The following is a 25,916-nucleotide window of genomic DNA, read 5'->3' on the forward strand; positions in this document are numbered from 1 at the left end:
CCCAAAGAGCAGAAAAAGTAGAGAGGAAACCTCTAGGGGTGGAGGGGATTCTCTGTCAAACAAGCAGGGGCCAACGGGGCCTAGACCAACCCAACTTCCCATAGAACACTCAAGGGCCCAGGGGATTGAACCGTGGCTAATCTCCTTCGACTTCCACGAAGCAGCAGCCAAGGGGACGCAGATCCACAGCCTCCCACTCGGGGGCGCTGAGAGATCTCGGGGTATCCCCCCCAGAAGTTAGTACCTGCGAAGCTGCGGCACAAAGTGTGGCTCCGGGCTCTCATTACGGAGGCCGGGACCTGGGACCGGCCAGCCGCGTCTCCTGGCTGAGGGTTCCGCGCTCCGGAGCTGCAGTGACCGTACACGTCGCCGATAGACACCTAAGGCTTCGGAAGGGTCCTGGCTCGCAGGCCCCAGACGTTTTGCTCTTAGGACTCCGCGAGTTGTCGCACCCACGTCGACTGGCGCTCTTCAGTGCTTCCCTCACTGGTTAAGCGGTCACTCCTGCCTTAAGCCCAGCAGCCGGTCGCTCTCCGGCGCCGCCATCGTTAGTGTTTGTTTTCATCCGCTTCGGTAATGGCCGGGGGCGGGGGGGTGGAAGAGGGCTATGGGGGAAAGCCAGATGCCTAACCTTAGTCGCACTTTCGCTACAGTAATGATGCCCTATTTATTCTTGTAGTCCTCAAAATCTCCATGAAAGTTGATTTTCTTTCCACGTAAGCTTTGTTCTCTAATCTTTCTAAGCGACTCAAGGTAAAATAAAGACGGAAAGGAGGTGTTTGAGAGAGAGAGACCGTTTGGGTGATGTGTGGAATATGCGGGGACGAACCGCAGGTCGCGGTGGCAGCGGCAGTGAGGACGCGGCGTGGGGCGGGCCCTGACGCGGAAGGGGCGGTGCCGCTGTTGCGCGCCGTGGCGGCCTGTGTGCAGTAGCCGCTTCCGGAGGAGGGTCCAACCCGGCTAGGTGGGTGGGGAGTGTGGCTGTTAACCTGGCAGCCGCCGAGAGGTGGGTGACGGGCCTGGGCTAACTGAGTGTCCAGCGCAATCAGACTTTGACATCCGTTTTTAGGGTGCCCTTTAAAAGTGGCGGAGTCGTCTCCCAAACCTGGTTCAGCCAGCCTCTTTTTCGCTCCCGACTTCCAATGTGTCTGGTCTTCCCTACTTCCTGGCCCTCAGCTTCGCGATTTGGAGTTCCTGGAGTGAGGGAAAAGCCTTTTGTTACAGCACACAGTGTACGTCCATAAGGCTGGGTTGTGGACTTTGTTGTTGGTGGTTTTTTGTTTTTTGTTTTTTTGCCCCTTCTTTTCTTGTTAGACTGGTTTGAGCACCCCAGCATCTGTCCTGTACTTATCAGGTAGAACCAGAAGTTTTTGGATAATGAAACCCGTGACCAATTCTTACCCAAGGTGGTTATGACATACGTCAGCTGCTTCTTGGCCTATATAGTTAGGAGCTGACCTCTTTTACCTTGTGAATAATTATGTCATCACCTCCATTATTCTTTTGGTGTTCTCAATTGAAATGCCAGGCATTAAATGAGCCACAAAGGTTAAATTCCCATTATCCTTCAATCAGAGCAAGCCTGTCGTGCAGCCATGAGTTAGTGGAGAAAAATCCAGAGTTGTAGGTACAGTACGTTTTGCCTCAACAAAATGGAAATTTGCAGAAAAGGAGCTGCTCCAGCCTTTGAGTCACTTTAAAGTCTTTGGTAGGTTTCTAATGTTTTTTCTTTTAACATTTACAGAGAGAAGATTATAAATGGCAGAGCCATTTAACTGTGGTTAGCTGTTGGATTCTGATACTTTCTTAAAAATACCTTCCTGCACCAACATCTTCATTGGAAACAGTTCAGAAAAAGCAGAGGAGAGAGACAACTTTCACATTTACCATGGCTATACCAATAACAGTGCTTGACTGTGACCTCTTGCTGTATGGCCGTGGTCACCGGACATTGGACCGTTTTAAGCTGGATGATGTGTCTGATGAATACTTGATGTCCATGTATGGGTTTCCGCGACAGTTCATTTATTACTTGGTGGAGCTCTTGGGGGCGAATCTTTCCAGGCCTACTCAGCGATCCAGGGCTATTAGCCCAGAGACACAGATCCTTGCAGCACTGGGTTTTTATACCTCAGGTTCCTTCCAGACTCGGATGGGAGATGCCATTGGAATCAGTCAGGCGTCTATGAGTCGTTGTGTTGCCAATGTCACCGAAGCACTTGTGGAAAGGGCCTCACAGTTCATTCGCTTCCCAGCTGATGAAGCCTCCATACAGGCTCTGAAGGATGAATTCTATGGGTTGGCAGGGATGCCAGGGGTGATGGGGGTAGTTGACTGTATCCATGTGGCCATCAAGGCACCAAATGCTGAAGACCTCTCCTATGTGAACCGAAAAGGCCTGCATTCTTTAAACTGCCTGATGGTGTGTGACATTAGAGGGGCACTAATGACCGTGGAGACAAACTGGCCAGGCAGCCTACAGGACTGTGCCGTGCTGCAGCAGTCTTCCCTCGGTAGTCAGTTTGAAGCCGGTATGCACAAAGATAGCTGGCTTCTGGGTAAGTTTGCAAGTGTGAATTTTCATTTTGTTTGGAGGCATAGAAAAGTTATGTAGGCCGGGGGCACACAGCCCCAGCACTTTGGGAGGCCGAGGTGGTGGATCACCTGAGGTCAAGAGTTGGAAAGCAGCCTGGCCAACATGATGAAACTTCGTCTCTACTAAAAATACAAAAATTGTCTGAGCATGGTGGCAGGCGCCTTTAGTCCTAGCTACTTGGAAGGCTGAGGCGGGACAATCGCCTGAACCCAGGATGCAGAGGTTGCAGTGAGCCGAGATAGCGCCATTGCACCCCTGCCTGGGCAACAGAGCAAAAACTGCATCTCAAAAAAAGAAAAGAGCCGGGCGCGGTGGCTCAAGCCTGTAATCCCAGCACTTTGGGAGGCCAAGACGGGCGGATCACGAGGTCAGGAGATCGAGACCATCCTGGCTAACACGGTGAAACCCCGTCTCTACTAAAAAAATACAAAAAACTAGCCGGGCGAGGTGGCGGGCGCCTGTAGTCCCAGCTACTCTGGAGGCTGAGGCAGGAGAATGGCGTGAACCCGGGAGGCAGAGATTGCAGTGAGCTGAGATCCGGCCACTGCACTCCAGCCTGGGTGACAGAGCGAGACTCCGTCTCAAAAAAAAAAAAAAAAAGAAAAGAAAAGAAAAGTGGCTATGCGGGTAGCTCATGCCTGTAATCCCAGCACTTTGGGAGGCTGAGGTAGGCAGATCACCTGAGTTTGGGAGTTCAAGACCAGCCTGACCAACATGGAGAAACCCCGTCTATACTAAAAATACAAAATTAGCTGGGCGTGGTGGCACATGCCTGCAATCCCAGCTACTCTGGAGGCTGAGGCAGGAGAATCGCTTGAACCCAGGAGGCAGAGGTTGCAGTGAGCCGAGATCGCGCCAGTGCACTCCAGCTTGGGCAACAAGAGCGAAACCCTGTCTCAAAAAAAAAAGAAAAAGAAAAATTATGCAGTGGAGTAGAATGAGATATGGGAGTCTGTAGAGGTGAATCTCAGTCCTGTCATTTTTTTATGAGACGTCAGATGAGAATTTTCTTAGCCTTAATTTTTTAAAAATCAACATTTAATAGACATTATTAAAACTTTAAAGCATACTATTAGAGCCAGTACAGTGGCACGTACTAGTACAACTGGTAATTGTAATTCCACCTACCGGGGAGGCTAAGGCAAGAGGATAACTTGAGCCTGGACCTTGAGACCAGCCTGAGCAAGATAGCAAGATGCTGTCTCCAAAACAATTAAACATTTTTTTCTTATTTTATTTTGTGTAGAGGCAGAGTCTCACTATGTTGACCAGACTAGTCTTGAGCTCCTGGCCTCAAGCTATCCTCCCATTTTGGCCTCTCAAAGCTCTGGGAATGTGACTGTGAGCCACCACACCCAATGTAAAAAATATTATTATTATTATTATTTTTTTTTGAGACAGAGTTTTGCTCTTGTTGCCCAGGCTGGAGTGCAATGACATGATCTCGGCTCACCACAATCTCCGCCTCCTAGGTTCAAGCAATTCTCCTGCCTTAGCCTCCTGAGTGGCTGGGATTACAGGCATGCACCACCATACCCAGCTAATTTTGTATTTTTAGTAGAGATGGGGTTTCACCATGTTGGTCAAGCTGGTCTCTAACTCCCAACCTCAGGTAATCTGCCCATCTCAGCCTCCCAAAGTGCTGGGATTACAGGCGTAAGCCACTGTGCCCAGCCAAAAAAATATATATATAAACAAATGTATTTTATGTTATTTCACCCAGCTTTTCTACTCCTAAGAATTTATCTTACAGGTATAGATTTATATATGTGCAAAACAAAATTGCATACAAGAATTTTTATTGCAAACAATAGCTGCAGCAACAAAAACAACCTTATAAAAACAATCCTGTCTGGGTGCGGTGGCTCCTGCCCATAATCTCAGCACTTTGGGAAGTCAAGGTGAGAGGGTCACTTGAATCCAGGAGGTCGAGATCAGCCTGGGCAACAAAGTGAGACAGTGTCTTTCAGAAAAGTAATAATAATATAAACAAGTAAACAAATAAATAAAACAATCCCCTGAAATAAAGCCAAAATACTGCTGGACACGGTGGCTCACGCCTATAATCCCCGCACTGTGGGAGGCCATGGAGGGCGTATCACCTGAGGTCGGGCGTTCAAGACCAGCTTGGCCAACATAGTGAAACCCCTCCTCTACTAAAAATACAAAAATTACCAGGGCATGGTGGCACGCGTCTGTAATCCTAGCTGCTTAGGAGGCTGAGGTAGGAGAATCGCTTGAACCTGGGAGGTGGAGGTTGCAGTGAGCCGAGATCATGCCACTGCACTCCAGCCTAGGCAACAGAGCGAGACTCCGTCTCAAAAAAAAAAAAAAGCCAACATACTTATCAGGATTGTCCAGAATTGTTTAAGTATTGTACATCCATACAATTGAGCCTTATCTGGCTCTGTTAATTGTCTGTAAAATGATTAATCTGATACCAACCACAGTAATATCTATTGTGAGGATTAGGTAATATATATGAAAGTTCCCTATAAAGTATTGTACAGATATACAAATGTGGCCGGGCATGGTGGCTTATGCCTGTAATCCCAGCACTTTGGGAGACCACGGCGGTGGATCACCTGAGGTCAAGAGTTGGAGTTCAAAACCAGCCTGGCCAACGTGTTCAAACCCCTTCTCTACTAAAAACACAAAATTTAGCCGGGCATGGTGGCGCATGCTTGTAGTCCCAGCTACTTGGGAGGCTGAGGCAGAATTGCTTGGGCCCAGGAGGCGAAGGTTGCAGTGAGCTGAGATCATGCCACTGCACTCCAGCCTGGGTGGTGGAGCAAGACTCCATCTCAAAAAAAAAAAAAAAAAGGCCAGGTGCAGTGGCTCATGTCTGTAATCCCAGCACTTTCGGAGGCCAAGGCAGGTGGATCACCTGATGTCAGGAGTTCAAGACCAGCCTGGCCAAAATGGTGTGAAACCCCTCCTCTACTAAAAATACAAAAAATTATCTGGGCGTGGTGGTGGGCGTCTATAATCTCAGCTACTTGGGAGGCTGAGGCAGGCGAATTGCTGGAACCCAGGAGGCAGAGGTTACAGTGAGTCGAGATCATACCATTGCACTCCAACCTGGGCAACAAGAATGAAACTCCATCTAAAAAAAAAAAAAAGTAAGAAATTATTTTTGCGTTATTGATTGTCACTGTGATATCTGCATAAAAATGATAGTAGACAATGCATGTACACAATTCTTATGGTAGCAACTTACTTCACAGACCTGCCCAAGTTCCATTGGAAAGACTGGCTTACTGTTATGAGTAGGACAAGAATCTATTCAACAGTAAGCAGTGTGAACCAAGGTGACCGTACAGCTTTGAGGAGTGAAGTTAGTTAGCAGTGATAAAACCCTTGAACCCAGCAGCTTAGTTTTTTGTTTTTTGGGGTTTTTTTTAATGTGCTACTTTTATATGAGCATCAGGACAAGGATTATCTTGTATACAATATATGAGAGATGAAAGCTATGTGAAGGATTGGAAGACTTCTCTAACTTTTGTTTTTTTGAGATTGGGTCTTGTTATGTTGCCCAGGCTAGTCTCGAACTCCTGGCCTCAAGCAATCCTCTGGCCTCAGCCCAGGCTCGTAATACCAGTAGCTGGTATCACAGACATACACCACCGCACCCAACTAATCATAACCTCTAATCATATCTACACTGCACAGGCTCATAGCACAGTGCTTACTATGAGTTGATGCTTAGGAAATATTTCTCTTTAACATATTTACTAGCACTTTATAGAGAAACCTCCCATGTTCCGAGTGGGCGAAGACGACACTGATGGGTGTAGAGCTGCCAGGGTACCACGTGTAATATCTTGGAGCTTAGTGAATTTCTTGATTGTTGCTTGTCCATACCATTTTTAGTGCGCCACCTTCTTGCTACGCTACTGGACCTTTATCTTAAACACACCTTTTGCCTATTTTGAGCTTTCAAATTTTATTTTCATACAACTCACATCAAGAAGTGTGGGAAAGTCTATTTTGCAATTGTCTCATCTGGCCGTTTCTTCTATAGCTGTGGGACTACTTGGTTTCCAAGCTGATTTCTTACGAATCTCTTCACTTTGGTTCCCCCCCCATTTTTTTTTTTTTTTTTTTTTTTTTTGGTGACAGGGTCTCACTCTGTCACCCAGGCTGGAGTGCAGTGGTGTGATTATGACTCAGTGCAGCCTTGACCTCCTGGGCTCAATTTATCCTACCTCAGCCTACTGAGTAGCTGGGACTACAGATGCACACCACCATGCTGGGCTAATTTTTGTATTTTTGGTAAAGTTGGTGTTTTGTCATGCTGCCCAGGCTGGTCTCGACCCCTAGGCTCAAGCAGTTAGCCCACCTTGTACTCCCAAATTGCTGGAATTACAGGCATGAGCTACGGCACCCTGCCCAGTTCCCTAACTATTAAGCTAGCTAAAACTTAGCCCTTAGAATTTGACAGGCAATATTGTAAGCATTTTGCATCAATTATATCACTTAATGCTTATAAAAACTCTTTAAGAGTTAAATAATAATATTAACATTTTTACAAAAGAGACTGAGGGACGTAACATTTAAATCCCTTGTGTTTCAGTGTTTAAATGAGATCATAGTACGAATTACTCTATTTGGCAAATATTCCTTGTAAAGACTTCAAGATCATGTAGGAGGTAGTGATTTTCTTTTTCTTCCCACCTTGGGATCCAAGATTCATTTGGAATTATGGCTTTAAAGTAGTTTTTTACATTGTTTATAGTACATAATTGAAAATTAGTAAAAATTCTGATAAATAACTTTGCTGATTCCCCTCTCTACAGAAAGAGTAGGAGTGGGAAAAATGGATATTGTAGCAACATTTAACAAATGTTTATTGTTTATATTTTTTTGAGATGGAGTCTTGCTCTGTCACTGAGGCTGGAGTGCAGTGGCGTGAGGTTGGCTCACTACAAGCTCCGCCTCCGGGTTGACACCATTCTCCTGCCTCAGCCTCCCGAGTAACTGGGACTACAGGTGCACGCCACCACGCCCGGCTAATTTTTTGTATTTTTAGTAGAAATGGGTTTCACCATGTTAGCCAGGATGGTCTGGATCTCCTGACCTCGTGATCCACGTGCCTCGGCCTCCCAAAGTGCTGGGATTACAGGTGTGAGCCACCACGCCCGGCCTGTTTATTATATTATATATATACACATACATTTTTGAGACAGGGTCTCACTTTGTCACCCATGCTGGAGTGCACTGGTATCATCACAGCTCACTGAAGCCTTGACCTGGGCTCAGTTGATCCTCCCACATCAGTCTACCAAGTAGTTGGGAGCATAGGTGCTTGCCATCATGCCTGGCTAATTTTTTTTTAAATTTTTTGGCTGGGTGCTGTGGGTCATGCCTGTAATCCCAGCACTTTGGGAGGCCAAAGCAGGCGGATCACCTGAGGTCAGGAGTTTGATACCAGCCTGGCCAATATGGTGAAACCCTGTCTCTACCAAAAATACAAAACTTACCCAGGCATGGTGGTGGGCACCTGTAATCCTAGCTACTCAGGAGGCTGAGGCAGGAGAATCGCTTGAACCCGGGAGGTGGAGGTTGCAGTGAGCCGAGATTGCACCATTGCACTGTAGCCTGGGCAATGAGTGAGACTTACTCTCAAAAAAGTAAGAGTCTAGCCGGGCGTGGTGGCTCAAGCCTGTAATCCCAGCACTTTGGGAGGCCGAGACGGGCAGATCACGAGGTCAGGAGATTGAGACTATCCTGGCTAACACAGTGAAACTAGTCTCTACTAAAAAAATACAAAAAACTAGCCGGGCGTGGTGGCGGGCGCCTATAGTCCCAGCTACTTGGGAGGCTGAGGCAGGAGAATGGCGTAAACCCGGGAGGCAGAGCTTGTAGTGAGCTGAGATCCGGCCACTGCACTCCAGCCCGGGCGACAGAGCGAGACTCCATCTCAAAAAAAAAAAAAAAAGTAGGAGTCCGGGTCTCACTGTGTTGACCAGGCAGGTCTCAAACTCCTAAGCTCAGCTGATCCACCTCAGCCTCCCAAAGTGCTGGGATTACAGGTATGAGCCACTGTGTCTGGTCAGCAAGTGTTTATTAAAGCTAGTTTTGGTATGAGGCACTAAGAAAGCTTCGAATATACCTGTGGAAGTTGAAGATGTAGAAACTGATTTCCTTAGTCTGGGCGTGGTGGCTCATGCCTGTAATCCCAGCATTTTGGGAGGCCAAGGTGGGTGGATCACTTGAGGTCAGGACTCCTTGACCAGCTGGTCAACATGGTGAAACCCCGTCTCTACTAAATATACAAAAAAATATACAAAAATTAGCTGGGCATGGTGGCATGAGCCTGTGATTCCAGCTACTCAGGAGGCTGATGCAGGAGAATTACTTGATCCTGGTAGATGGAGGTTGCAGTGAGCGGAAATCATGCCTCTGCATTCCAGTCTGGATGACCGAGTGAGACTCCATCTTTAAAAAAAAAAAAAAAAAAAAAGTGGCTCACACCTGTGATCCCAGCACTTTAGGAGGCCGAGGCAGGTGGATAATGAGGTCAGGAGTTCAAGATAAGCCTGGCCAAGATGGTGAAACCCCATCTCTACTAAAAATAGGAAAATTAGCCTTGTGCTAATTTTAGCCAGGTGCTAAATCCCAGCAATTTCGGAGGCTGAGGCGGTCAGATCACCTGAGGTCAGAAGTTTGAGACCAGCCTGGCCAAGATGGTGAAATCCCATCTCTACTAAAAATACAAAAATTAGCCAGGTTTGGTGGCAGGCACCTATAATCCCAGCTACTCGGGAGGCTGAGGCAGGAGAATCGCTTGAACCTGGGAGGCGGAGGTTGCAGTGAGCTGAGATCACGCCATTGCACTCCAGCCTGGGGGACAACAGTGAAACTTTGTCTCGGAAAAAAAAAAAAAAATTATCAGGTGGGATGGCTCAAGCCTGTAATCCTAGCACTTTGGGAGGCCAAGGCAAGCAGATCACCTGAGGTCGGGAGTTCAAGACCATCTTGGCCAACATGGTGAAACCATGTCTCTACTAAAAATACAAAATTAGCCGGGCATGGTGGTGCACGCCTGTAATCCCAGCTACTCGGGCAGCTGAGGCAGGAGAATTGCTTGAACCCAGGAGGCGGAGGTTGCACGGAGATTCTACGACTGTACTCCAGCCTGGGCTCAAAAAAAAAATTTTTTTTTAAATTGCCAGGCATGGTGGCGTGTGCCTGTAGTCCCAGCTTACTTAGGAGGCTGACTTGGAAGGATCACTTGAGCCCAGAATTTCAAAGCTGCAGTGAGATATGATCGTGCCATTGCACTCCAGTCTGGGCAACAGAGAGAGACCCTGAATAATTCATATGAATAGACAGATTTGGAAAACGCTGGTCTCTAGAGGTTGTGTGGACAATGGGAGTAATTATGGGAAGATTGGCAGGATTATAAGGAATGACAAAATGCTAACGAAAGAGAGAATAGATGGCTAATTGTATTTTTGTTGTTTTTTTTGAGACGGAGTTTCGCTCTTGTTGCCCAGGCTGCGGTGCAACGGAGCGATCTTGGCTCACTGCAACCTATGCCTCCTGGATTCAAGCAATTCTCCTGCCTCAGCCTCCTGAGTAGCTGAGATTACAGGCGCCCGCCACCATGCCTGGCTAATTTTTGTGTTTTAATAGAGACGGGGCTTCACCATGTTGGTCAGGCTGGTCTCAAACTCCTGACCTCAGGTGATCCACCCACCATGGCTTCCCAAAGTGCTGGGATTACAGGTGTGAAGCCCTGCACCCGGCCACCTAATTGTATTTTAAGAAACAACCCTCAGGTTTGAGGAACAGTTCTAGATTTCTCAAACCTAGAACTAGCTGTGATCCTCCAGCCTTTTTTTTTTTTTTTAGCATTATTTTTCCTACAATATTATCCATTCCTGTCCTCATTCTCATCTGTCCCTTCAGAATGCATTATCTAAATTCCCTTCTAAATATACCTATTCCTGCAAACAATTCAGCCTCAGTTCTTATTTCTTTAGCTCTTGGCCTAGTCCTATTAAAGCAGCTTTGGGTAAGATCTGCCAGAATGTCTTGTGGATGACTGATCATATAAGCAATTGTAATCTGTTTAGCAATTCTGATCCTAATCCCCTCTTGAGTGTCTGTTTTCCAGTGGTGCTTGGTTTATAACCATTTAGTGAGGGTAGAGCAATTTTACAAAAGGTCTCCTTTAGCTTTTCCTGTATATCTCCTCCATTTAAGACTCATACCATTCCTTAGAGAAACTTTAACAAGTATCATTTAGCATCTCCAGGTTTCAGTATTTATCTTATATACTTACTTTATTCTCTTTTACAGCATTATACTCTTCTTTTATTATGCTCTTGTTTTAGTATTTTGAGTCTGAAATTAGCATTTGGTGACTAGGTCTTTCCTTTGCCTGACATATCAAAGGATGACAGACATATACTTTGATCTTCTCATTTGAAAAATGAGTTCAATATCTAACCTAGCAGAGTTGGGATTGCATAATAAGAGATAATCTTTTTTTTTTTTTTTGGAGACAGTCTCACCCTGTCGCCTAGGCTGGAGTGCAGTGGCGTGATCTCGGCTCACTGCAACCTCCACCTCCCAGGTTCAAGCAGTTCTGCCTCAGCCTCCCAAGTAGCTGGGACTACAGGCACGCATGGCTGATTTTTGTATTTTTAGTAGAGATGGGGTTTTGCTGTGTTGACCAGACTGGTCTCAAACTCCTGACCTCAGGTTATCCGCCTGCCTTAGCCTCCCAAAGTGCTGGGATTACAGGCATGAGCCACCGTGCCCAGGCTGATAATCTTTAAAAAGTACCAGCTGGGTGTGGTGGTCATGCCTGTAATCTCAGCACCTTGGGAGGTGAAGCGGGAGGAATGCTTGAGGCCAGGAGTTCAGGATCAGCCTAGCAACATAACAAGACCCTGTCTCGGCCGGGCGCGGTGGCTCAAGCCTGTAATCCCAGCACTTTGGGAGGCCGAGACGGGCGGATCACTAGGTCAGGAGATCGAGACCATCCTGGCTAACAGGGTGAAACCCCGTCTCTACTAAAAAATACAAAAAACTAGCCGGGCGAGGTGGCGGGCACCTGTAGTCCCAGCTACTCAGGAGGCTGAGACAGGAGAATGGCCCGAACCCGGGAGGCGGAGCTTGCAGTGAGCTGAGATCCGGCCACTGCACTCCAGCCTGGGCGACAGAGCGAGACTCCGTCTCAAAAAAAAAAAAAAAAAAAGACCTTGTCTCTACAAAAAGTTTAAAAATTAGCTGGGTGTTGTGGCATGCGCCTGTAATCCCAGCTACTCAGGAGGCTGTGTTGGGAAGATTGCTTGAGCTTAGGAGTTTGAGGTTGGAGTGAGCTGTGATCATACCACTGCACTTCAGCGTAGGTGACAGAGTGAGACTCTGTCTCAAAAACATTAAACTAAACTAAACTAAATAAATATTGAAAGTTAGGCCAGGGTGTGGTGGCTCACGATTGTAATCCCAGCACTTTGGGAGGCCGAAGGGAGCGGATCATGTGAGGTTGGGAGTTTGAGACCGGCCTGGCCAACATGGTGAAACCCCCATCTCTACTAAAAATACTAAAATTAGCCAGTCACGGTGGCATGTGCCTGTAGTCCCAGCTACTCGGGAGGCTGAGGCAGGAGAATTGCTTGAACCCGGGAGGCAGAGGTTACAGTGAGCCGAGATTGTGCCACTGCACTGCAGCCTGGGCGACAGAGTGAGACTCCGTCTCAAAAAAAAGAAAAGAAAAAGACAAGAAAGTAAAAAAGAAAAAAAAAAAGTACCAGCACAGTACATGCTACACAGTAGGCGTTCAATGAGTCGTGGATATTATTTTTCATTATTATTTATAGCATCAGTTTCTTTTTTTTTTTTTTTTTTTTGAGACGGAGTCTCGCTCTGTCGCCCAGGCTGGAGTGCAGTGGCGCGATCTCGGCTCACTGCAAGCTCCGCCTCCCGGGTTGACGCCATTCTCCTGCCTCAGCCTCCCGAGTAGCTGGGACTACAGGCGCCCACAACCGCGCCCGGCTAATTTTTTGTATTTTTAGTAGAGACAGGGTTTCACCGTGGTCTCGATCTCCTGACCTTGTGATCCGCCCGCCTCGGCCTCCCAAAGTGCTGGGATTACAGGCGTGAGCCACCGCGCCCGGCGCATCAGTTTCTTAAATTCATTATTTAGTAGGGTTATGTTCAATGAAAAAAAAGGTTATGGCCGGGTGTAGTATCTCACGCCTGTAATCCCAGCACTTTGGGAAGCCTGACGTCAGGAGTTTGAGACCAGCCTGGCCAGCATAGTGAAACCCTGTCTCTACTAAAAATATAAAAATTAGCCGGGCGTGGTGCAGGTGCCTGTAATCCCAGCTACTCGGGAAGCTGAGGCAGGAGAATTGTTTGAACCTGGGAGGTGGAGGTTGCAGTGAGCTGAGATCATGCCACTGCACTCCAGCCTGGGCAACAGAGTGAGACTCTGTCTCAAAAAAAAAAAAAAAAAAAAAAAAAGGCTAGGCGCGGTGGCTCACACCTGGAATCCTAGCACTTTGGGAGGCCGAGGCGGGCAGATCACGAGGTCAGGAGATTGAGACCAGCCTGGCCAAAATGGTGAAACCCTGTCTCTACTAAAAACACAAAAAATTAGCCGGACGTGGTGGCACGTGCCTGTAGTCCCAGCTACTCAGGAGGCTGAGGCAGGAGAATTGCTTAAACCTGGGAGGCAGAGGTGGTAGTGAGCTGAGATTGCACCACTGTACTCCAGCCTGGGCAACAGAGCAGACTCGGTCTAAAAAAAAATAAAAATAAAAAGTTATACCTGGGAGGGGAAAAGTCAGCTAAACAGTAAATTTGAAAATTCTGTGAGACTTCTTAGATATTTACAGTTAATCCATTTCTTAGAAATGTAAGCTCCTGCTAGGCGCTGTAATCCCAGGGCTTTGCGAGGTCAAGGTGGGTGGATTGCTTGGGCACAGGACTTAAAGACCAGCCTGGGTAACGTCGTGAGACCTCCTCTTTAGAAAACATTAAAAAAATTTGCCAAGCGTGGTGGCACATGCCCGTGGTCCCAGATATTCGGAAGGCTGAGGTAGGAGGCTGGAAGGTTGAGGCTGCAGTGAACTGTTATCACTCCACTGCATTCCTGCCTGGGTGACAGAGCAAAACTCTGTCTCCAAAAAAATAAATGTAAGCGCCTAAAAGAAATGAGCCCTGTATGTTGGGAACAGTGCCTACCACTGTCTGAACAGTCCAGAACGATTTACTGAAATTGATGGTGGGGCCGGAACACAGTGGTATGCAAACTGGTACTCCAGGGGCTATTTGTCTCTCAAATTTCTAAGAGGTTTTGCCTCTATGTGGGACATCTCATCTGCCAGATGTAGTGACAGTGAGTCAGGACAAGAAAACATTATACTAACATTGTGTTGTTGTATCAGGACATTGCACCCCAGTTTTTTGTTGTTGTTTTGTTAGCACTTCCTGGGATCATTTGATAAAGAAGTCACTTAAGGAGAATGCCTTGTGTGTATTTTTTTAATTGACTTCTGAATTCATTTCCTTATCACTATTACTATTTGCATGACTATATGTATGCTCTCTTTGTTCATGTGAAATTCTTCCTCTTACAAAGGCATGGTTCTAGTAATTGTGATATATAGGAAGGCAGAACACCTGAGTTCTGATCTCTGCCATAAGTGCTCGGACTTTTATCTTATTCTTCTCAGCACTGGGACAATAAATTACTATAGTCCATGAAATCACCTGAAATCCCTTGGTAGTGCTTTTAGACTTGAAATTTTGAGGGTAAAGTTAAGACTTTCCCTCACAAGTGTTTTGGGATCTCTCGGCCGAATTTCATTCTTGCTCTTTAGAGATTTTAAAGATTGGCATGCTATTTGATTTTATTTGGTTTTATTAAGCCTTTTATTAAATAACAATATTAGGAAAATGCAGGAATTTTATTTTATTTGAGATGGAGTTTCGTGCTTGTTGCCCGGGTTGGAGTACAGTGGCGTGATTTTGGCTCACTGCAACCTCTGCCTCCCATGTTGGTCAGGCTGGTCTTGAACTCCTGACCTCAGGTGGTGATCTACCCACCTCGGCCTCCCAGAGTGCTGGGATTACAGGCGTGAGTCACCGTGCCCGGCCAAATGCAGGAATTTTATTTCCTCCAGTGCCTTCACCTCCTTTCTACATTCTTTCATATTTGGCTTCCTTTAGGTGCCAGCGTTTTTCTCTGTCGATTTTTACCAACAATATTCTCAGCCAGAACTCGTGTCTTTCTGCTCCTGGCATTGGCATGATTTCTTTTTTCTGCCTGGTTTTTCTAGTGTGCTTTAGCACCAGAGGCTGTTGTATTTTCTTGTCCATTGTCAGTATATGTTTTCTGAATTTCGCTTCCTGTTTGTATTCCACTTATAGTCACTTATGATTTCTTTGGGCCTTCCCCACAGGTGACAGTTCCTTCTTTCTTCGAACCTGGCTCATGACCCCACTTCACATTCCTGAAACTCCAGCAGAATATCGCTATAATATGGCCCATTCTGCAACTCACAGTGTGATTGAGAAGACTTTCCGAACCCTCTGCTCCCGATTCCGCTGCCTGGATGGATCCAAGGGGGCACTGCAGTACTCACCAGAGAAATCCAGCCACATCATCTTGGCCTGTTGTGTTCTCCACAACATCTCCCTGGAGCATGGGATGGATGTTTGGTCCTCTCCAATGACAGGACCCATGGAACAGCCCCCTGAAGAAGAGTATGAGCACATGGAGTCCCTGGACTTAGAGGCTGACCGTATTCGTCAGGAGTTAATGCTCACTCATTTTAGCTAATGTAGAAGGTGGAGAGGAGGGAGACTTCCCAGGAGTTGTGACAGACTTTCTTCCTCATCACCTTCTACACAGTTCCATCATCCAGCATGACTGAGTATTCAGATACTTGTCATAAACTGACATTTAATCTGTGTGTTTTGGTAAAGTTGGGGCTATGCCGGAATATCTTGATTCATTTGCAAATGCATTAAACCGAAACCAAGACAGCGGTTACCTACTGTGCAGTGAACTCCAGGTTGAGTACCACTAATTTGAAAGCTCAGTGGTTGCAAACATTTATGATTGTGCCTACGAAGTCATAGTAAAGGTCAGGAGTTCAAGACCAGCCTGGCCAACATGGTGAAACCCCGTCTCTACTAAAAATACAAAAATTAGTGGCCGGGCACGGTGGCTCATGCCTGTAATCCCAGCACTTTGGGAGGCCGAGGCGGGTGGATCACCCGAGGTCAGGAATTCAAGACTGGCCTGGCCAACATGGCGAGACCCTGTCTCTACTAAAAAGTGGCAGGTGCCTGTAATCCCAGCTGCTCGGGAGGCTGAGGCAGCATAATCGCTTGAACCTGGGAGGCGGAGGTTGTGGTGAGCCAAGATCGTGCCATTGCACTCAGCCTGGGCAACAAGAGTGAAACTCCGTCTCCGGAAAAAAAAAATCAGCCGGGCGTGGTGGTACACATCTGAAATCCCAGCTACTTGGGATGCTGAGGCAAGAGAATCCAGGAGTCGGAGGTTGCAGTGAGCTGAGATCGTGCCACTGCACTCCAGCCTGAGTGGCAGAGCAAGACTCTTTCTTGAAAAAAAAAAAAAGTCATAGTAAAGGGGAAAACAGCATATAGTCAAAACACTTTTTTGGTTTCAATTATCTGCAGATTTCAGATGAAAACAATATTTACATAGGCCGGGTGCGGTGGCTCACACCTGTAATCCCACAATCCCAGCACTTTGGGAGGCCAAGGCGGGCAGATCAGGTGAGGTCAGGAGTTTGACACCAGCCTGACCAATACGGTGAAACCCCATCTCTACTAAAAAATACAAAAATTATCTGGGCATGGTGGCATGTGCCTGTAATCCCAGCTACTCAGGAGGCTGAGGCAGGAGAATCGCTTAAACCCAGGAGGCAGAGTTTGCAGTGAGCCAAGATCATGCCATTGCACTCCAGCCTGTGCAAGACTCCGTCTCAGAAAAAAAAAAAAAAGAAAACAATATTTCCTTGTTCTGGATTATCTGGGTGGCATTTTAGTTTTTCTACTTTGTTGCCTATATAGGCATAATCTGAGGCAAATGTGAAGAGAGAATTTCCGTTGGGGAATGGTCTTCTGACAGTAAATGGCTACTAATCCCAGTCTCCAGCTTTGTGCTTTTAAGAGGATATTTTAAAGACAGTCAGAAACCTCCATCTTTAGCCTGTCTGCAATAATTGGACTGTGACTTGGACCTAAATCCTAGGGAGAACATCTGGACTCCAGTTTCCTATTTCCAATCCTGAGTCGGAGTTAGAGGCTAAATGGGTTTAAGAACCCAATCAGCTTTAAAAAGGCAATTTGAATATAGATAAAATAGCAAGCTTATGCTTTACAGGCCATCTAAGGACTGAGAGAGATTGATGAGCAATGCGGATTCACCCAGGTTCAGACACCTCACATTCAACTAGATCACATTTCTTACAACTGTGATGTTAGAAAGTCTGTTTGGTCATTCTGTTTTGAAATTCCTTGTACAAAAGGAAGATTCAGGGAATAAAGAAGGCGTGTGAAAGTATTAAAAAGGAGAGGTAATAGGAATATAATTTGTTGGCTTGAAATGAATTCTGGCGCTAGACCTTGGATATGCGGAGTGATGGACAGAATTTCCCAAGAAATAAATAATCCCCTAGCAAGTCTTGTTCTAAAATTACACTGATATAAAAATAACCTGATTAGAATAATGAAAGTGTGAATTAGGTTCACACATTGGTGCCTCTGCTGGGACAAAAAAGAGACTTTCCTGAGGGTTGTCTTGTTCCCAGTTTCTCAGCCACTCACCATGTGATACCTCTGACTTGTCCTCTTGGATCATTTCCTACCTCCTGCCTTTGGCAGTGTTAATCTGGTGATTTTCAAAGTAAAGAAATGAACAGCTGATGACAGAAGAAATTTGGAAATAAATTGAGGGTGACTCATCCTCAAGATTAAAAACAATTATGGATTATTATCTGCTGTTTTATTTCTACTCCAAATGCTATTCACCATCATTATCCTGCTCTATAAAGAGAGGGTCCATTTGGCAGTAGGTTGTGCTTAAAATGTACAGGGATGTCATTGAGGTGGGAATGGACAATGAAGAGTTGGCTAGAAACATTAACTCTATTCATTGTGCAACAGAGGTGCCTGGTTACATTTTTTTTTTCTTTGTAAAGTTCAACTTGTGACACAAGCTTGCTTTGTTTCCCTCATAAGGCAATGTTTTAATTCTCAAGGTCTTTCCTTTTTAAGTCTTCTAAGATGGGTATTTTCCCCATAAAGTTTTGGTTGTGTTTGGTATATCCCATCAGGAAAGGGTTACTGCCAAACATGTATCATAAGTGGCAAGGTGAAGTGTGATCATGGAAAATGCCTTGCATTTTAGCCTTACATAACTACATTTAAGGAAAATTGGAGTTTTTCACAACTCACTAGATGGTGACATAAAAGACTGAGTGGGATGGACAGTCTTGGAGAGATTTCAAAAGCAATTTCAAGTCTGTTTACTTGCACACCAAAGATAATCTAAGTGCTGAGCTGACTGAACATTGGCTGACAGTGTTTTTTCCTGGGAGCATTTTATTTTCTAATAATCCCACAGGGAAACTCTTCAGATCTACACGTTTAACCTCCTTTCAACCTGTAGTTTTGCAGGCCAGGATTTCTTTTTTTTTTTTTTTTTTTTTTTTGGTCATTAGTTAGTTATTTCCCCAAAATGATGTAGGGGAAGGATCATGGTCTGTACTTCCAGATTGCCAAGGGTATCTTCACAGGGGCTTTTTATAAGTGTCTGAGAAAGCTTCTGCCTTTGTGGTCCTTAGTGTGGATTTATAGCTTTTTTCTGGCATGGTTTTGGGAAAGAATCAAGGATTTTCTCCGTCTTATGTAAGCCTTATTTTCCCATAGATAACTCCATCTGGCCAGCATAGTAGTTTTCCAGATTTACCCTTAGATGTTTCAAGGCAGTAAGGTCTCAGGATATATCAAGGGAAAACAATATTGGGTGACCACCAATTTACCAATTCCAAATTATACAAAAGAGGGACCATAAACATATTCTTGGTTTAAGTTAACTGAATAGGGATGAAGGTGTTTTCCTGATCCTAGGACTGTAAAGGATCTAGGCCAAGTTAATCTAACTTAGGGATAAAAAACAAGACACAATTGTAATGGAGTCATATAGTGACGACATAGAAGAGGTGGGTAACGGTGAAAGAGGCTAGACAGATCATAGATATAATAAGATTTTATCTCTATCTGAAACAAACTGAAAATAGCCGCAAAACTGAGCTTCGTAGTTACTTTCCCTGGCAGTGGAGGGGAAGTTAGAAGGACAAGAAAATAAGAAATGAAAGGGTTTTTGTGCATACACATGTCCTCAGGGCCCATTTTGCTCTCTAGATCCTGCCAAGATTTTCCAAAATTGTTGTGGGTATGAGAAATCACAGATTCAGGATGAAGACTTTGTTGATTATGTAGAAAGGAAGGAAAAATACTAGCTGAAGGCTGGGGACATGCTAGTTTCCTAACACATAAAATTCATAGACTTTTTTTTATCACACAGAAATCCTTGTTCTAAAAAAAAATTTTTTTTTTTTTTTTTTTTTTTTTTTTTTTTTTGAGACAGGGTCTTGCTCTGTCGCCAAGGCTAGAGCAGTACAGTGGAGTAATCTCTGCTCACTGCAACCTCCACCTTCCAGGCTCAAGTGATCCTCCCATGTCAGTCTTCTGAGTAGCTGGGACTACAGGCACACACCACCATACCCAGCTAATTCTTGTATTTTTTATGTAGCAATAGGGTTTTGTTACATTGGTCTCGAACTCCTGGATTCAACTGATCTGCCTGCCTTGGCCTCCGAAAACTGCTGGGATTGTATGCGTGAGCCCCTGTGCCTGGCCCTGAATTTTTTTTTCTTTTTCTTTTTCTTTGAGACGGAGTCTCACTCTGTCGCCCAGGCTGGAGTGCAGTGGCACGATCTCGGCTCAGTGCAACCTCCACCTCCCTGGTTCAAGCCATTCTCCTGCCTCAGCGTCCTGGGTAGCTGGGATTACAGGCATGTGCCACCATGTCCAGCTAATTTTTGTATTTTTAGTAGAGACAGAGTTTCACCATGTTGGCCAGGATGGTCTTGATCTCCTAACCTTGTAATCTGCCCACCCCAGCCTCTCAAAGTGCTGGGATTACAGGTGTGAGCCACCACGCCTGGCCTTGAATTTTTTTTTGTTTTTTTGAGACGGAGTCTCACTCTGTCGCCCAGGCTGGAGTGCAGTGGCCGGATCTCAGCTCACTGCAAGCTCCGCCACCCGGGTTCACGCCATTCTCCTGCCTCAGCCTCCAGAGTAGCTGGGACTGCAGGCACCCGCCACCTCGCCCGGCTAGTTTTTTGTATTTTTTTAGTAGAAATGGGGTTTCACCGTGTTAGCCAGGGTGGTCTCGATCTCCTGACCTCGTGATCCGCCCGTCTTGGCCTCCCAAAGTGCTGGGATTACAGGCTTGAGCCACCGCGCCCGGCCCTGAATTTTTTTTTAATTAACTTTTGTAGAGACAGGATCTCAGTCTGTCACCCAGGCTGGAGTGCAGTGGTGTGATTGTAGCTTATTGGAGCCTTGAACTCTTGGTCTCAAGTGATCCTCCCACCTCAGCCTTCCAAGTAGCTAGGACTAGAAGTGTGCACTACCATGCCTGGCTAATTTTTTTTTGGGGGGTACAGACAGGGTCTGACTATGTTGCTCAGGCTGCTCTTAAATTCCTGGCCTCAAGCAATCCTCCTGCCTTGGCCTCTTGAAATGCTCTGAGATTAGGCCGGGCGCGGTGGCTCAAGCCTGTAATCCCAGCACTTTGGGAGGCCGAGGCGGGTGGATCACAAGGTCAGGAGATCGAGACCACAGTGAAACCCCGTCTCTACTAAAAATACAAAAAATTAGCCGGGCGCGGTGGCGGGCGCCTGTAGTCCTAGCTACTCAGGAGGCTGAGGCAGGAGAATGGCGTGAACCGAGGAGGCGGAGCTTGCAGTGAGCCGAGATCGCGCCACTGCACTCCAGCCTGGGCAACAGCGTGAGACTCCGTCTCAAAAAAAAAAAAAAAAAAAAAGAAATGCTCTGGGATTATAGGGATCATAGGCATAAAGTATAGTGCCCAGCCTAAACTTTTTTTTGTAAACATGACTACAGACTGGGCACGGTGACTCACGCCTGTAATCCCAGCACTTTGGGAGGCCGAGGCGGGCGGATCACAAGGTCAGGAGATCAAGACCGTCCTGGCCAATATGGTGAAACCTGTCTCTACTAAAAATACAAAAATTAGCTGGGCGTGGTGGCGGGCACCTGTCATCCCAGTACTAGGGAGGCTGAGGCAGGAGAATCGCTTAAACCTGGTAGGAAGAGATTGCAGTGAGCTGAGATTGTGCCATTGCAACTCCAGCAACAAGAGCAAAACTCCAAAAAAAAAAAAAAAAAAAAAATGACTACAACTGAAGGCCTCTTGTGATTGTAAAGTAGAAGAAATTAGATCTCTGGATACTGAACAGGAAAAAGGAGATTAGACTTTGAAATCATAAATTAGCAAATTTCAAAAAGGGGCCTCCCTGTTTGCCCGGCAAAATGTTAAGGATCTGTTATTCTGTTGACGTGTTAACTTTCTCTAATCTTTATGCTGTCTTTTATAGATGGGCTGACTTATTTGTCATTCTAGAGCCTTAAAATATTCATACATTTTGATCTATTGATAAATTTCATCACCGGAGATTTATCTTATAGAAATAATTCCAAAGAAGGGACAGCCTTCTATCATTCTACAGCTAGCAGTTCCCTGCTGTTCTGGGGTCTCTCTCCTTCCCTACGCTGCTCCTACATAACTATACTACTTCTATCTTTACCATTCCATCATCAAATGTATACATTACCCCACAGCACAAAAAGAACAGGCTAGAAAAGAACAGAACAGAATTGCAATGGCAGAATTGACAACTGACTTAGCATTTCGGCTGTTCAAGGCCTGACTGGTCTTCCTGCACTTCCTAATAAGATGACTCACAGTACTATTACAGAACTATCTCACACTAGGTTCAAGCCTGATATCTACCACCAAGTGTGTGGTAGAGGCATGTTTCTCAGAACCCAGAGCCAAGATAAGGAACAGTCTCCAATTCCCTCTTTTCTCCCCTCCCTCCTTCACCCTTCATTCCAGGCAAGTCTTCTAGGCAAGTGTGCCCCATCCTCATCCTTTTTTTTTTTTTTTTGAGGCAGGGTTTCACTGTCTCTGTTGCCCAGACTGGAGTACAGTGGTGTGATCATGACACACTGCAGACTCGACCTCCTGGGCTCAAGTGATCCTCCTGCCCCAGCCTCCTGAGCATCTGGGACTGCCAGTGTATGCCACCACTCCCTGCTAATTAAAAAAAAAAAAAAAAATTGTTTTTTAGAGACACAGTCTCACTATGTTGCCCAGGCTGATCTCAAACTCCTAGACTTAACCTATCCTCCCACCTTGGACTTCCAAAGTGCTGAGAGTACAGATGTGAGCTGCCACACCTGGCCTCTTGTTGGTTTAGTCTTTTCAAAGTTTTTTCCATGTGATTGACAGGGGCAAGGTCCATGCTTAAAAGTGAACTGTCCCAGATTGCCCATGGCTGTCACAGTTTTAACACTCAAAGTCCCATGTTCTGGGAAACCCCTCAGTCCTGGGCAAAGCTAAGACTGGTTATCCTACTTCAGGGAAGCACCGTCCTACCTCCGGGGAGTGGATCCATGAGGAGAGTCCTGCCAGAATTCAGTGATCAACAGTCAACACCATAAGTTCTTGAGTCTTAACACCAATACGAGGAACATCAGGGGTACAGCCCAGGATGATCTTCACTTCTGCTGGCCTTGTTTCATTTTTACAGTTTTTCCTCTAGTGTGAGGAGATTCCCGCAAGGTTGATGGTTTCAACTCCTGATCCCTTGTGATCCATCTTCAATCCAAATAAATATTTCCATAAGAACATGCAGTAGTTTGCTGTCAAACTGAAGCTTAAATCCACATATATATATATACACACACACACATACATATTTAAAAAGAACAGTTCTCTGAAGGAAATTTATCTGTAGAGGTGCAACTCTGCCCATAGAATAAGCCACGCTTTCCATGGTCTCACAAAGCAGTCTAGACTCAGCTTTGCAAATATCGCCATTTTCAGATGATTTTAGATAAATCTTTGCCGAACTTTCAGGTGTTTTACTCAAAAGTCTCCAGCTTTTGAAAAACGGAAAATGTCTTAGAGCAGTGAAATTAGTTTCTTTAGGTTTTTTTCACTGCAATCAAGGTTTCGAAACAATGTAGTTGGCCGGGCAGGATGGCTCAAGCCTGTAATCCCAGCACTTTGGGAGATCGAGGCGGGCGGATAACGAGGTCAGGAGATCTAAACCATCCTGGCTAACACGGTGAAACTAGTCTCTATTAAAAATGCAAAAAAATTAGCCGGGCGTGGTGGCGGTTGCCTGTAGTCCCAGCTACTCGGGAGGCTGAGGCAGGAGAACGGCGTGAACCCGGGAGGCGGAGCTTGCAGTGAGCTGAGATCCGGCCACTGCACTCCAGCCTGGGCGACAGAGCGAGACTCTGTCTCAAAAAAAACAAAAACAAACAGAAATTTAGTTATCTGAGTCAAATTTGAATGAGGGCTATAGCTATGCCCCACAAGCCTCTCCAAGAAGGAAGCTTCCTTTTTTTAAAAAAAAAATTTTTTATTTGAGACGGAGTCTCGCTCTGTCGCCAGACTGGAGTTCAGTGGCGCGATCTTGGCTCACTGCAGCCTCCGCCTGCCGGATTCGGGCAGTTCTGCAGCCTCAGCCTCCCAAGTAGCTGGGACGACGTGCGCCCACCACCACGCCCGGGTAATTTTTTGTATTTTTAGTAGAGACGGGGTTTCACTGTGTTAGCCAGGATGGTCTCAATCTCCTGACCTAATGATCTGCCCACCTCGGCCTCCCAAAGTGCTGGGATTAAAGGCATGAGCCACTGCGCCCGGCCTGGCCAGTATTTTCAAAGACTTAGAGGAGATTTTTGTAAAGTGGCAATACATTATTTTAAAAAGGCTCATACTGTAAGGATGTGCTCTTTGATTTTAAAGTCTTTAAAGGCTGGAACTTTTTTTTTTTTTTTTTTTTTTTTTTGAGACGGAGTCTTGCTCTGTCACCCAGGCTGGAGTGCAGTGGCACGATCTCTGCTGACTGCAACATCCACCTCCCGGGTTCAAGCGATTCTGCTGCCCCAGCCTCCCGAATAGCTGGGATTACAGGCGCCCACCACCACACCCGGCTAATTTTTGTATTTTTAGTAGACACGGGGTTTCAGCATCTTGACCAGGCTGGTCTCAAACTCCTGACCTCGTGATCAACCTGCCTCGGCCTCCCAAAGTGCTGGGATTACAGGCGTGAGTCACTGTGTCCGGCCTTTAAAAATTTTTTTTAGGCAGGGTCTTGTTCCATAGATCAGGCAATGGTATGATCATGGTTCATTGCAGCCTCCACCTCCTGGGCTCAGGATATCCTTTCATCTTAGCTTCCTGAGCAGCTGGGCCTACAGGCGGGAGCCACCAGGCCCGGCTAACTTTTTGTATTTTTTTTTTTTCGTAGAGGCTGGAGTCTCACCATGTTGCCCAGGCTGGTCTTGAACTCCTGGGCTCAAAGCAATCCACCAGCCTGGTCTCCTAAAGTGCTCGAATTATGGACGAGAGCCGCTGCGTCCGACCAAACTGGGACTATCTTGTTTCCTTTTTACACCCTTCCTAAGTAGTGGGGAAGGGTGTAAACCTCCCTAGGAGGATGTAAGGTAGACTATGATTGCGCACACTTGGTAACCATACTTGCAGTGATCTTTGTGATTTATTGAATCATACCTAGGATGTACATATTAATTCATATTTGTGCTGAGCATATTCATTTATCAACTAAGAGACTACAGGAAAAAGCCATTGTTGTAATGATGAAAATGTCAACACTTTATCAGGTTCTGAACCCAAAGAGACTTTTGCTTATTATGTAAGAAGCACACCTGTGGCTCTAGGCCTTTGGAAGAAAATAAAAGAGAAAAGCAATCCGTGTACTTTTCCCCCCACCCCCGCCTTATGGTCAGGCTACAAAATTCTGGGTTTTCCCAGCTTCTTTTGGTCATGCTTTGTGGGGGCTACACTGGAGCTTTTACGTAGACTGTTCATTTTGTTCCTCAGCCTGAATTCTCTCTCGTTTTCTTTCTCTACGATTTTTAATTCCCCTCACTGTTCTGTTAGGAAACCAAAGGTCAAATGAGGTTAAGTAATTTGCTCAATTGGGATAAAGAGTGTTGGGAGTCCATAAAACAGTCGTGGGGCTATAGACAACAAGTGTTATTGCGCTATGATTTGATCTTCAACACATTCACGAGAAACTACAGTTCTCTAAACAACCTTAACTGCCGGCGACCCACAGAAAATGGCAGAAGCGCAGGCTCTTTTTTACCCTGTGGCTTATGATCTGGGCTTGTTTATTTATGCCTCGGACAGGAGCCGGACCTTGAGTAGGAGTTGAGCTGCTTTTCGGCGCTCGGCTGCGGTTCCTTGAACGATTGCTTGGGCGTTCCTCCTTTGATGTCTGGGGCGTTCTTGTATTCGGTGATCTTTTGCGCCGTCTTCTTGCTTGATGTCTCCTGAGCGGCGGCGGCGCCGGGTTGAGGACTGAGTTATCCGCGAGGCCCCGCGCTCAAGCCGCCTTCTCCTGCCGGTCGGTAGAACGGACCCTTTGCTTTATTCGTGCCTCCTCCTTCTTTTTCCCTGTGGCTCAGCTTGTCCGCTGGACTGCAAACCGAGCTCCCGTCTGTCTTGCAGGTAGGCCCAGGAGGAGCCTGGGAGGCCCAGCCCGGCATCCTTCCGCCGCGGGGTTGAGAAGACCTTGGCGCCGGCGGGTGGGCAGGCGGGCCGGCCGCCGTGACACTGCCAGAGGAGGGGCTACCGGACTGCGTTGAGGGGCGCGGCCGGAGGGGCAGCCCGGAACCGAGGGAGAAGCCGGAAGGAGGGAGAGATGCTGGGGCTTCCCGGTGTGGTTCTTTTGGGAGGAGATGTTGGGTCTAGGGCACCCCCAGTGTGTGGGGAAAATGGCTTTCCAGGAACCGACAGAGCTTTGCGCACTTTGACCTTCCTTCCTTTATCCTTTCCCCCCACCCCGAAGTCTCCGGGTGTCATGCCTCAGTTGAACTGGGGACCCCTACTGAGTCCAGCGTTTGAAGGGACCTTTGAGTAGGTGGAGGCGTATGGAACAAGGTCCTCTGGCTCCTCGGAGCGAAG

At 46.4% G+C, this 25,916-nt stretch overlaps 3 protein-coding genes across 67 annotated transcripts in view; 2 read left to right on the top strand and 1 right to left on the bottom strand.

The window, feature by feature from the left end:
• The window catches only part of ATG13 (autophagy related 13), a 59,399-nt gene extending 58,827 nt beyond the window's left edge, over positions 1-572 (bottom strand). For all 50 annotated transcript variants that reach the window (XR_012423278.1, XR_012423277.1, XR_012423275.1 and 47 more), the window contains exon 1: positions 245-572. The gene's annotated coding sequence lies outside the window, so the exon portion shown is untranslated. The remainder of the gene's footprint in view (positions 1-244) is intronic.
• Positions 224-17,166, top strand: HARBI1 (harbinger transposase derived 1). Of its 4 annotated transcripts, none has more exons than XM_005578039.5 (3): positions 224-573; positions 1,745-2,558; positions 15,025-17,166. In XM_005578039.5, exons 2-3 carry the CDS (start codon positions 1,889-1,891, stop codon positions 15,402-15,404), a joined length of 1,050 nt encoding a protein of 349 aa, XP_005578096.1. In that variant the 5' UTR covers positions 224-573; positions 1,745-1,888; the 3' UTR covers positions 15,405-17,166. The 4 variants fall into 4 exon arrangements, with proteins under 4 accessions (XP_005578096.1, XP_005578094.1, XP_005578093.1 ...); XM_005578037.5 differs by lacking the exon at positions 224-573 and adding an exon at positions 936-1,232; XM_005578036.5 differs by lacking the exon at positions 224-573 and adding an exon at positions 936-1,006.
• An 8,104-nt stretch (positions 17,167-25,270) lies between these two features.
• Positions 25,271-25,916, top strand: part of AMBRA1 (autophagy and beclin 1 regulator 1) — a 199,583-nt gene continuing 198,937 nt past the window's right edge. For 11 of the 13 annotated variants that reach the window (XM_005578030.4, XM_045371729.2, XM_005578032.4 and 8 more), the window contains exon 1: positions 25,271-25,460. The gene's annotated coding sequence lies outside the window, so the exon portion shown is untranslated. Of the gene's footprint in view, positions 25,461-25,515; positions 25,670-25,916 lie in introns of those variants that run through there. The other 2 variants (XM_045371726.2, XM_074013760.1) reach the window with 2 other exon arrangements.

The sequence above is a fragment of the Macaca fascicularis genome, chromosome 14 (genome assembly GCF_037993035.2).
Source record: "Macaca fascicularis isolate 582-1 chromosome 14, T2T-MFA8v1.1".
NCBI classification, from domain to species: Eukaryota; Metazoa; Chordata; class Mammalia; order Primates; family Cercopithecidae; genus Macaca; species Macaca fascicularis.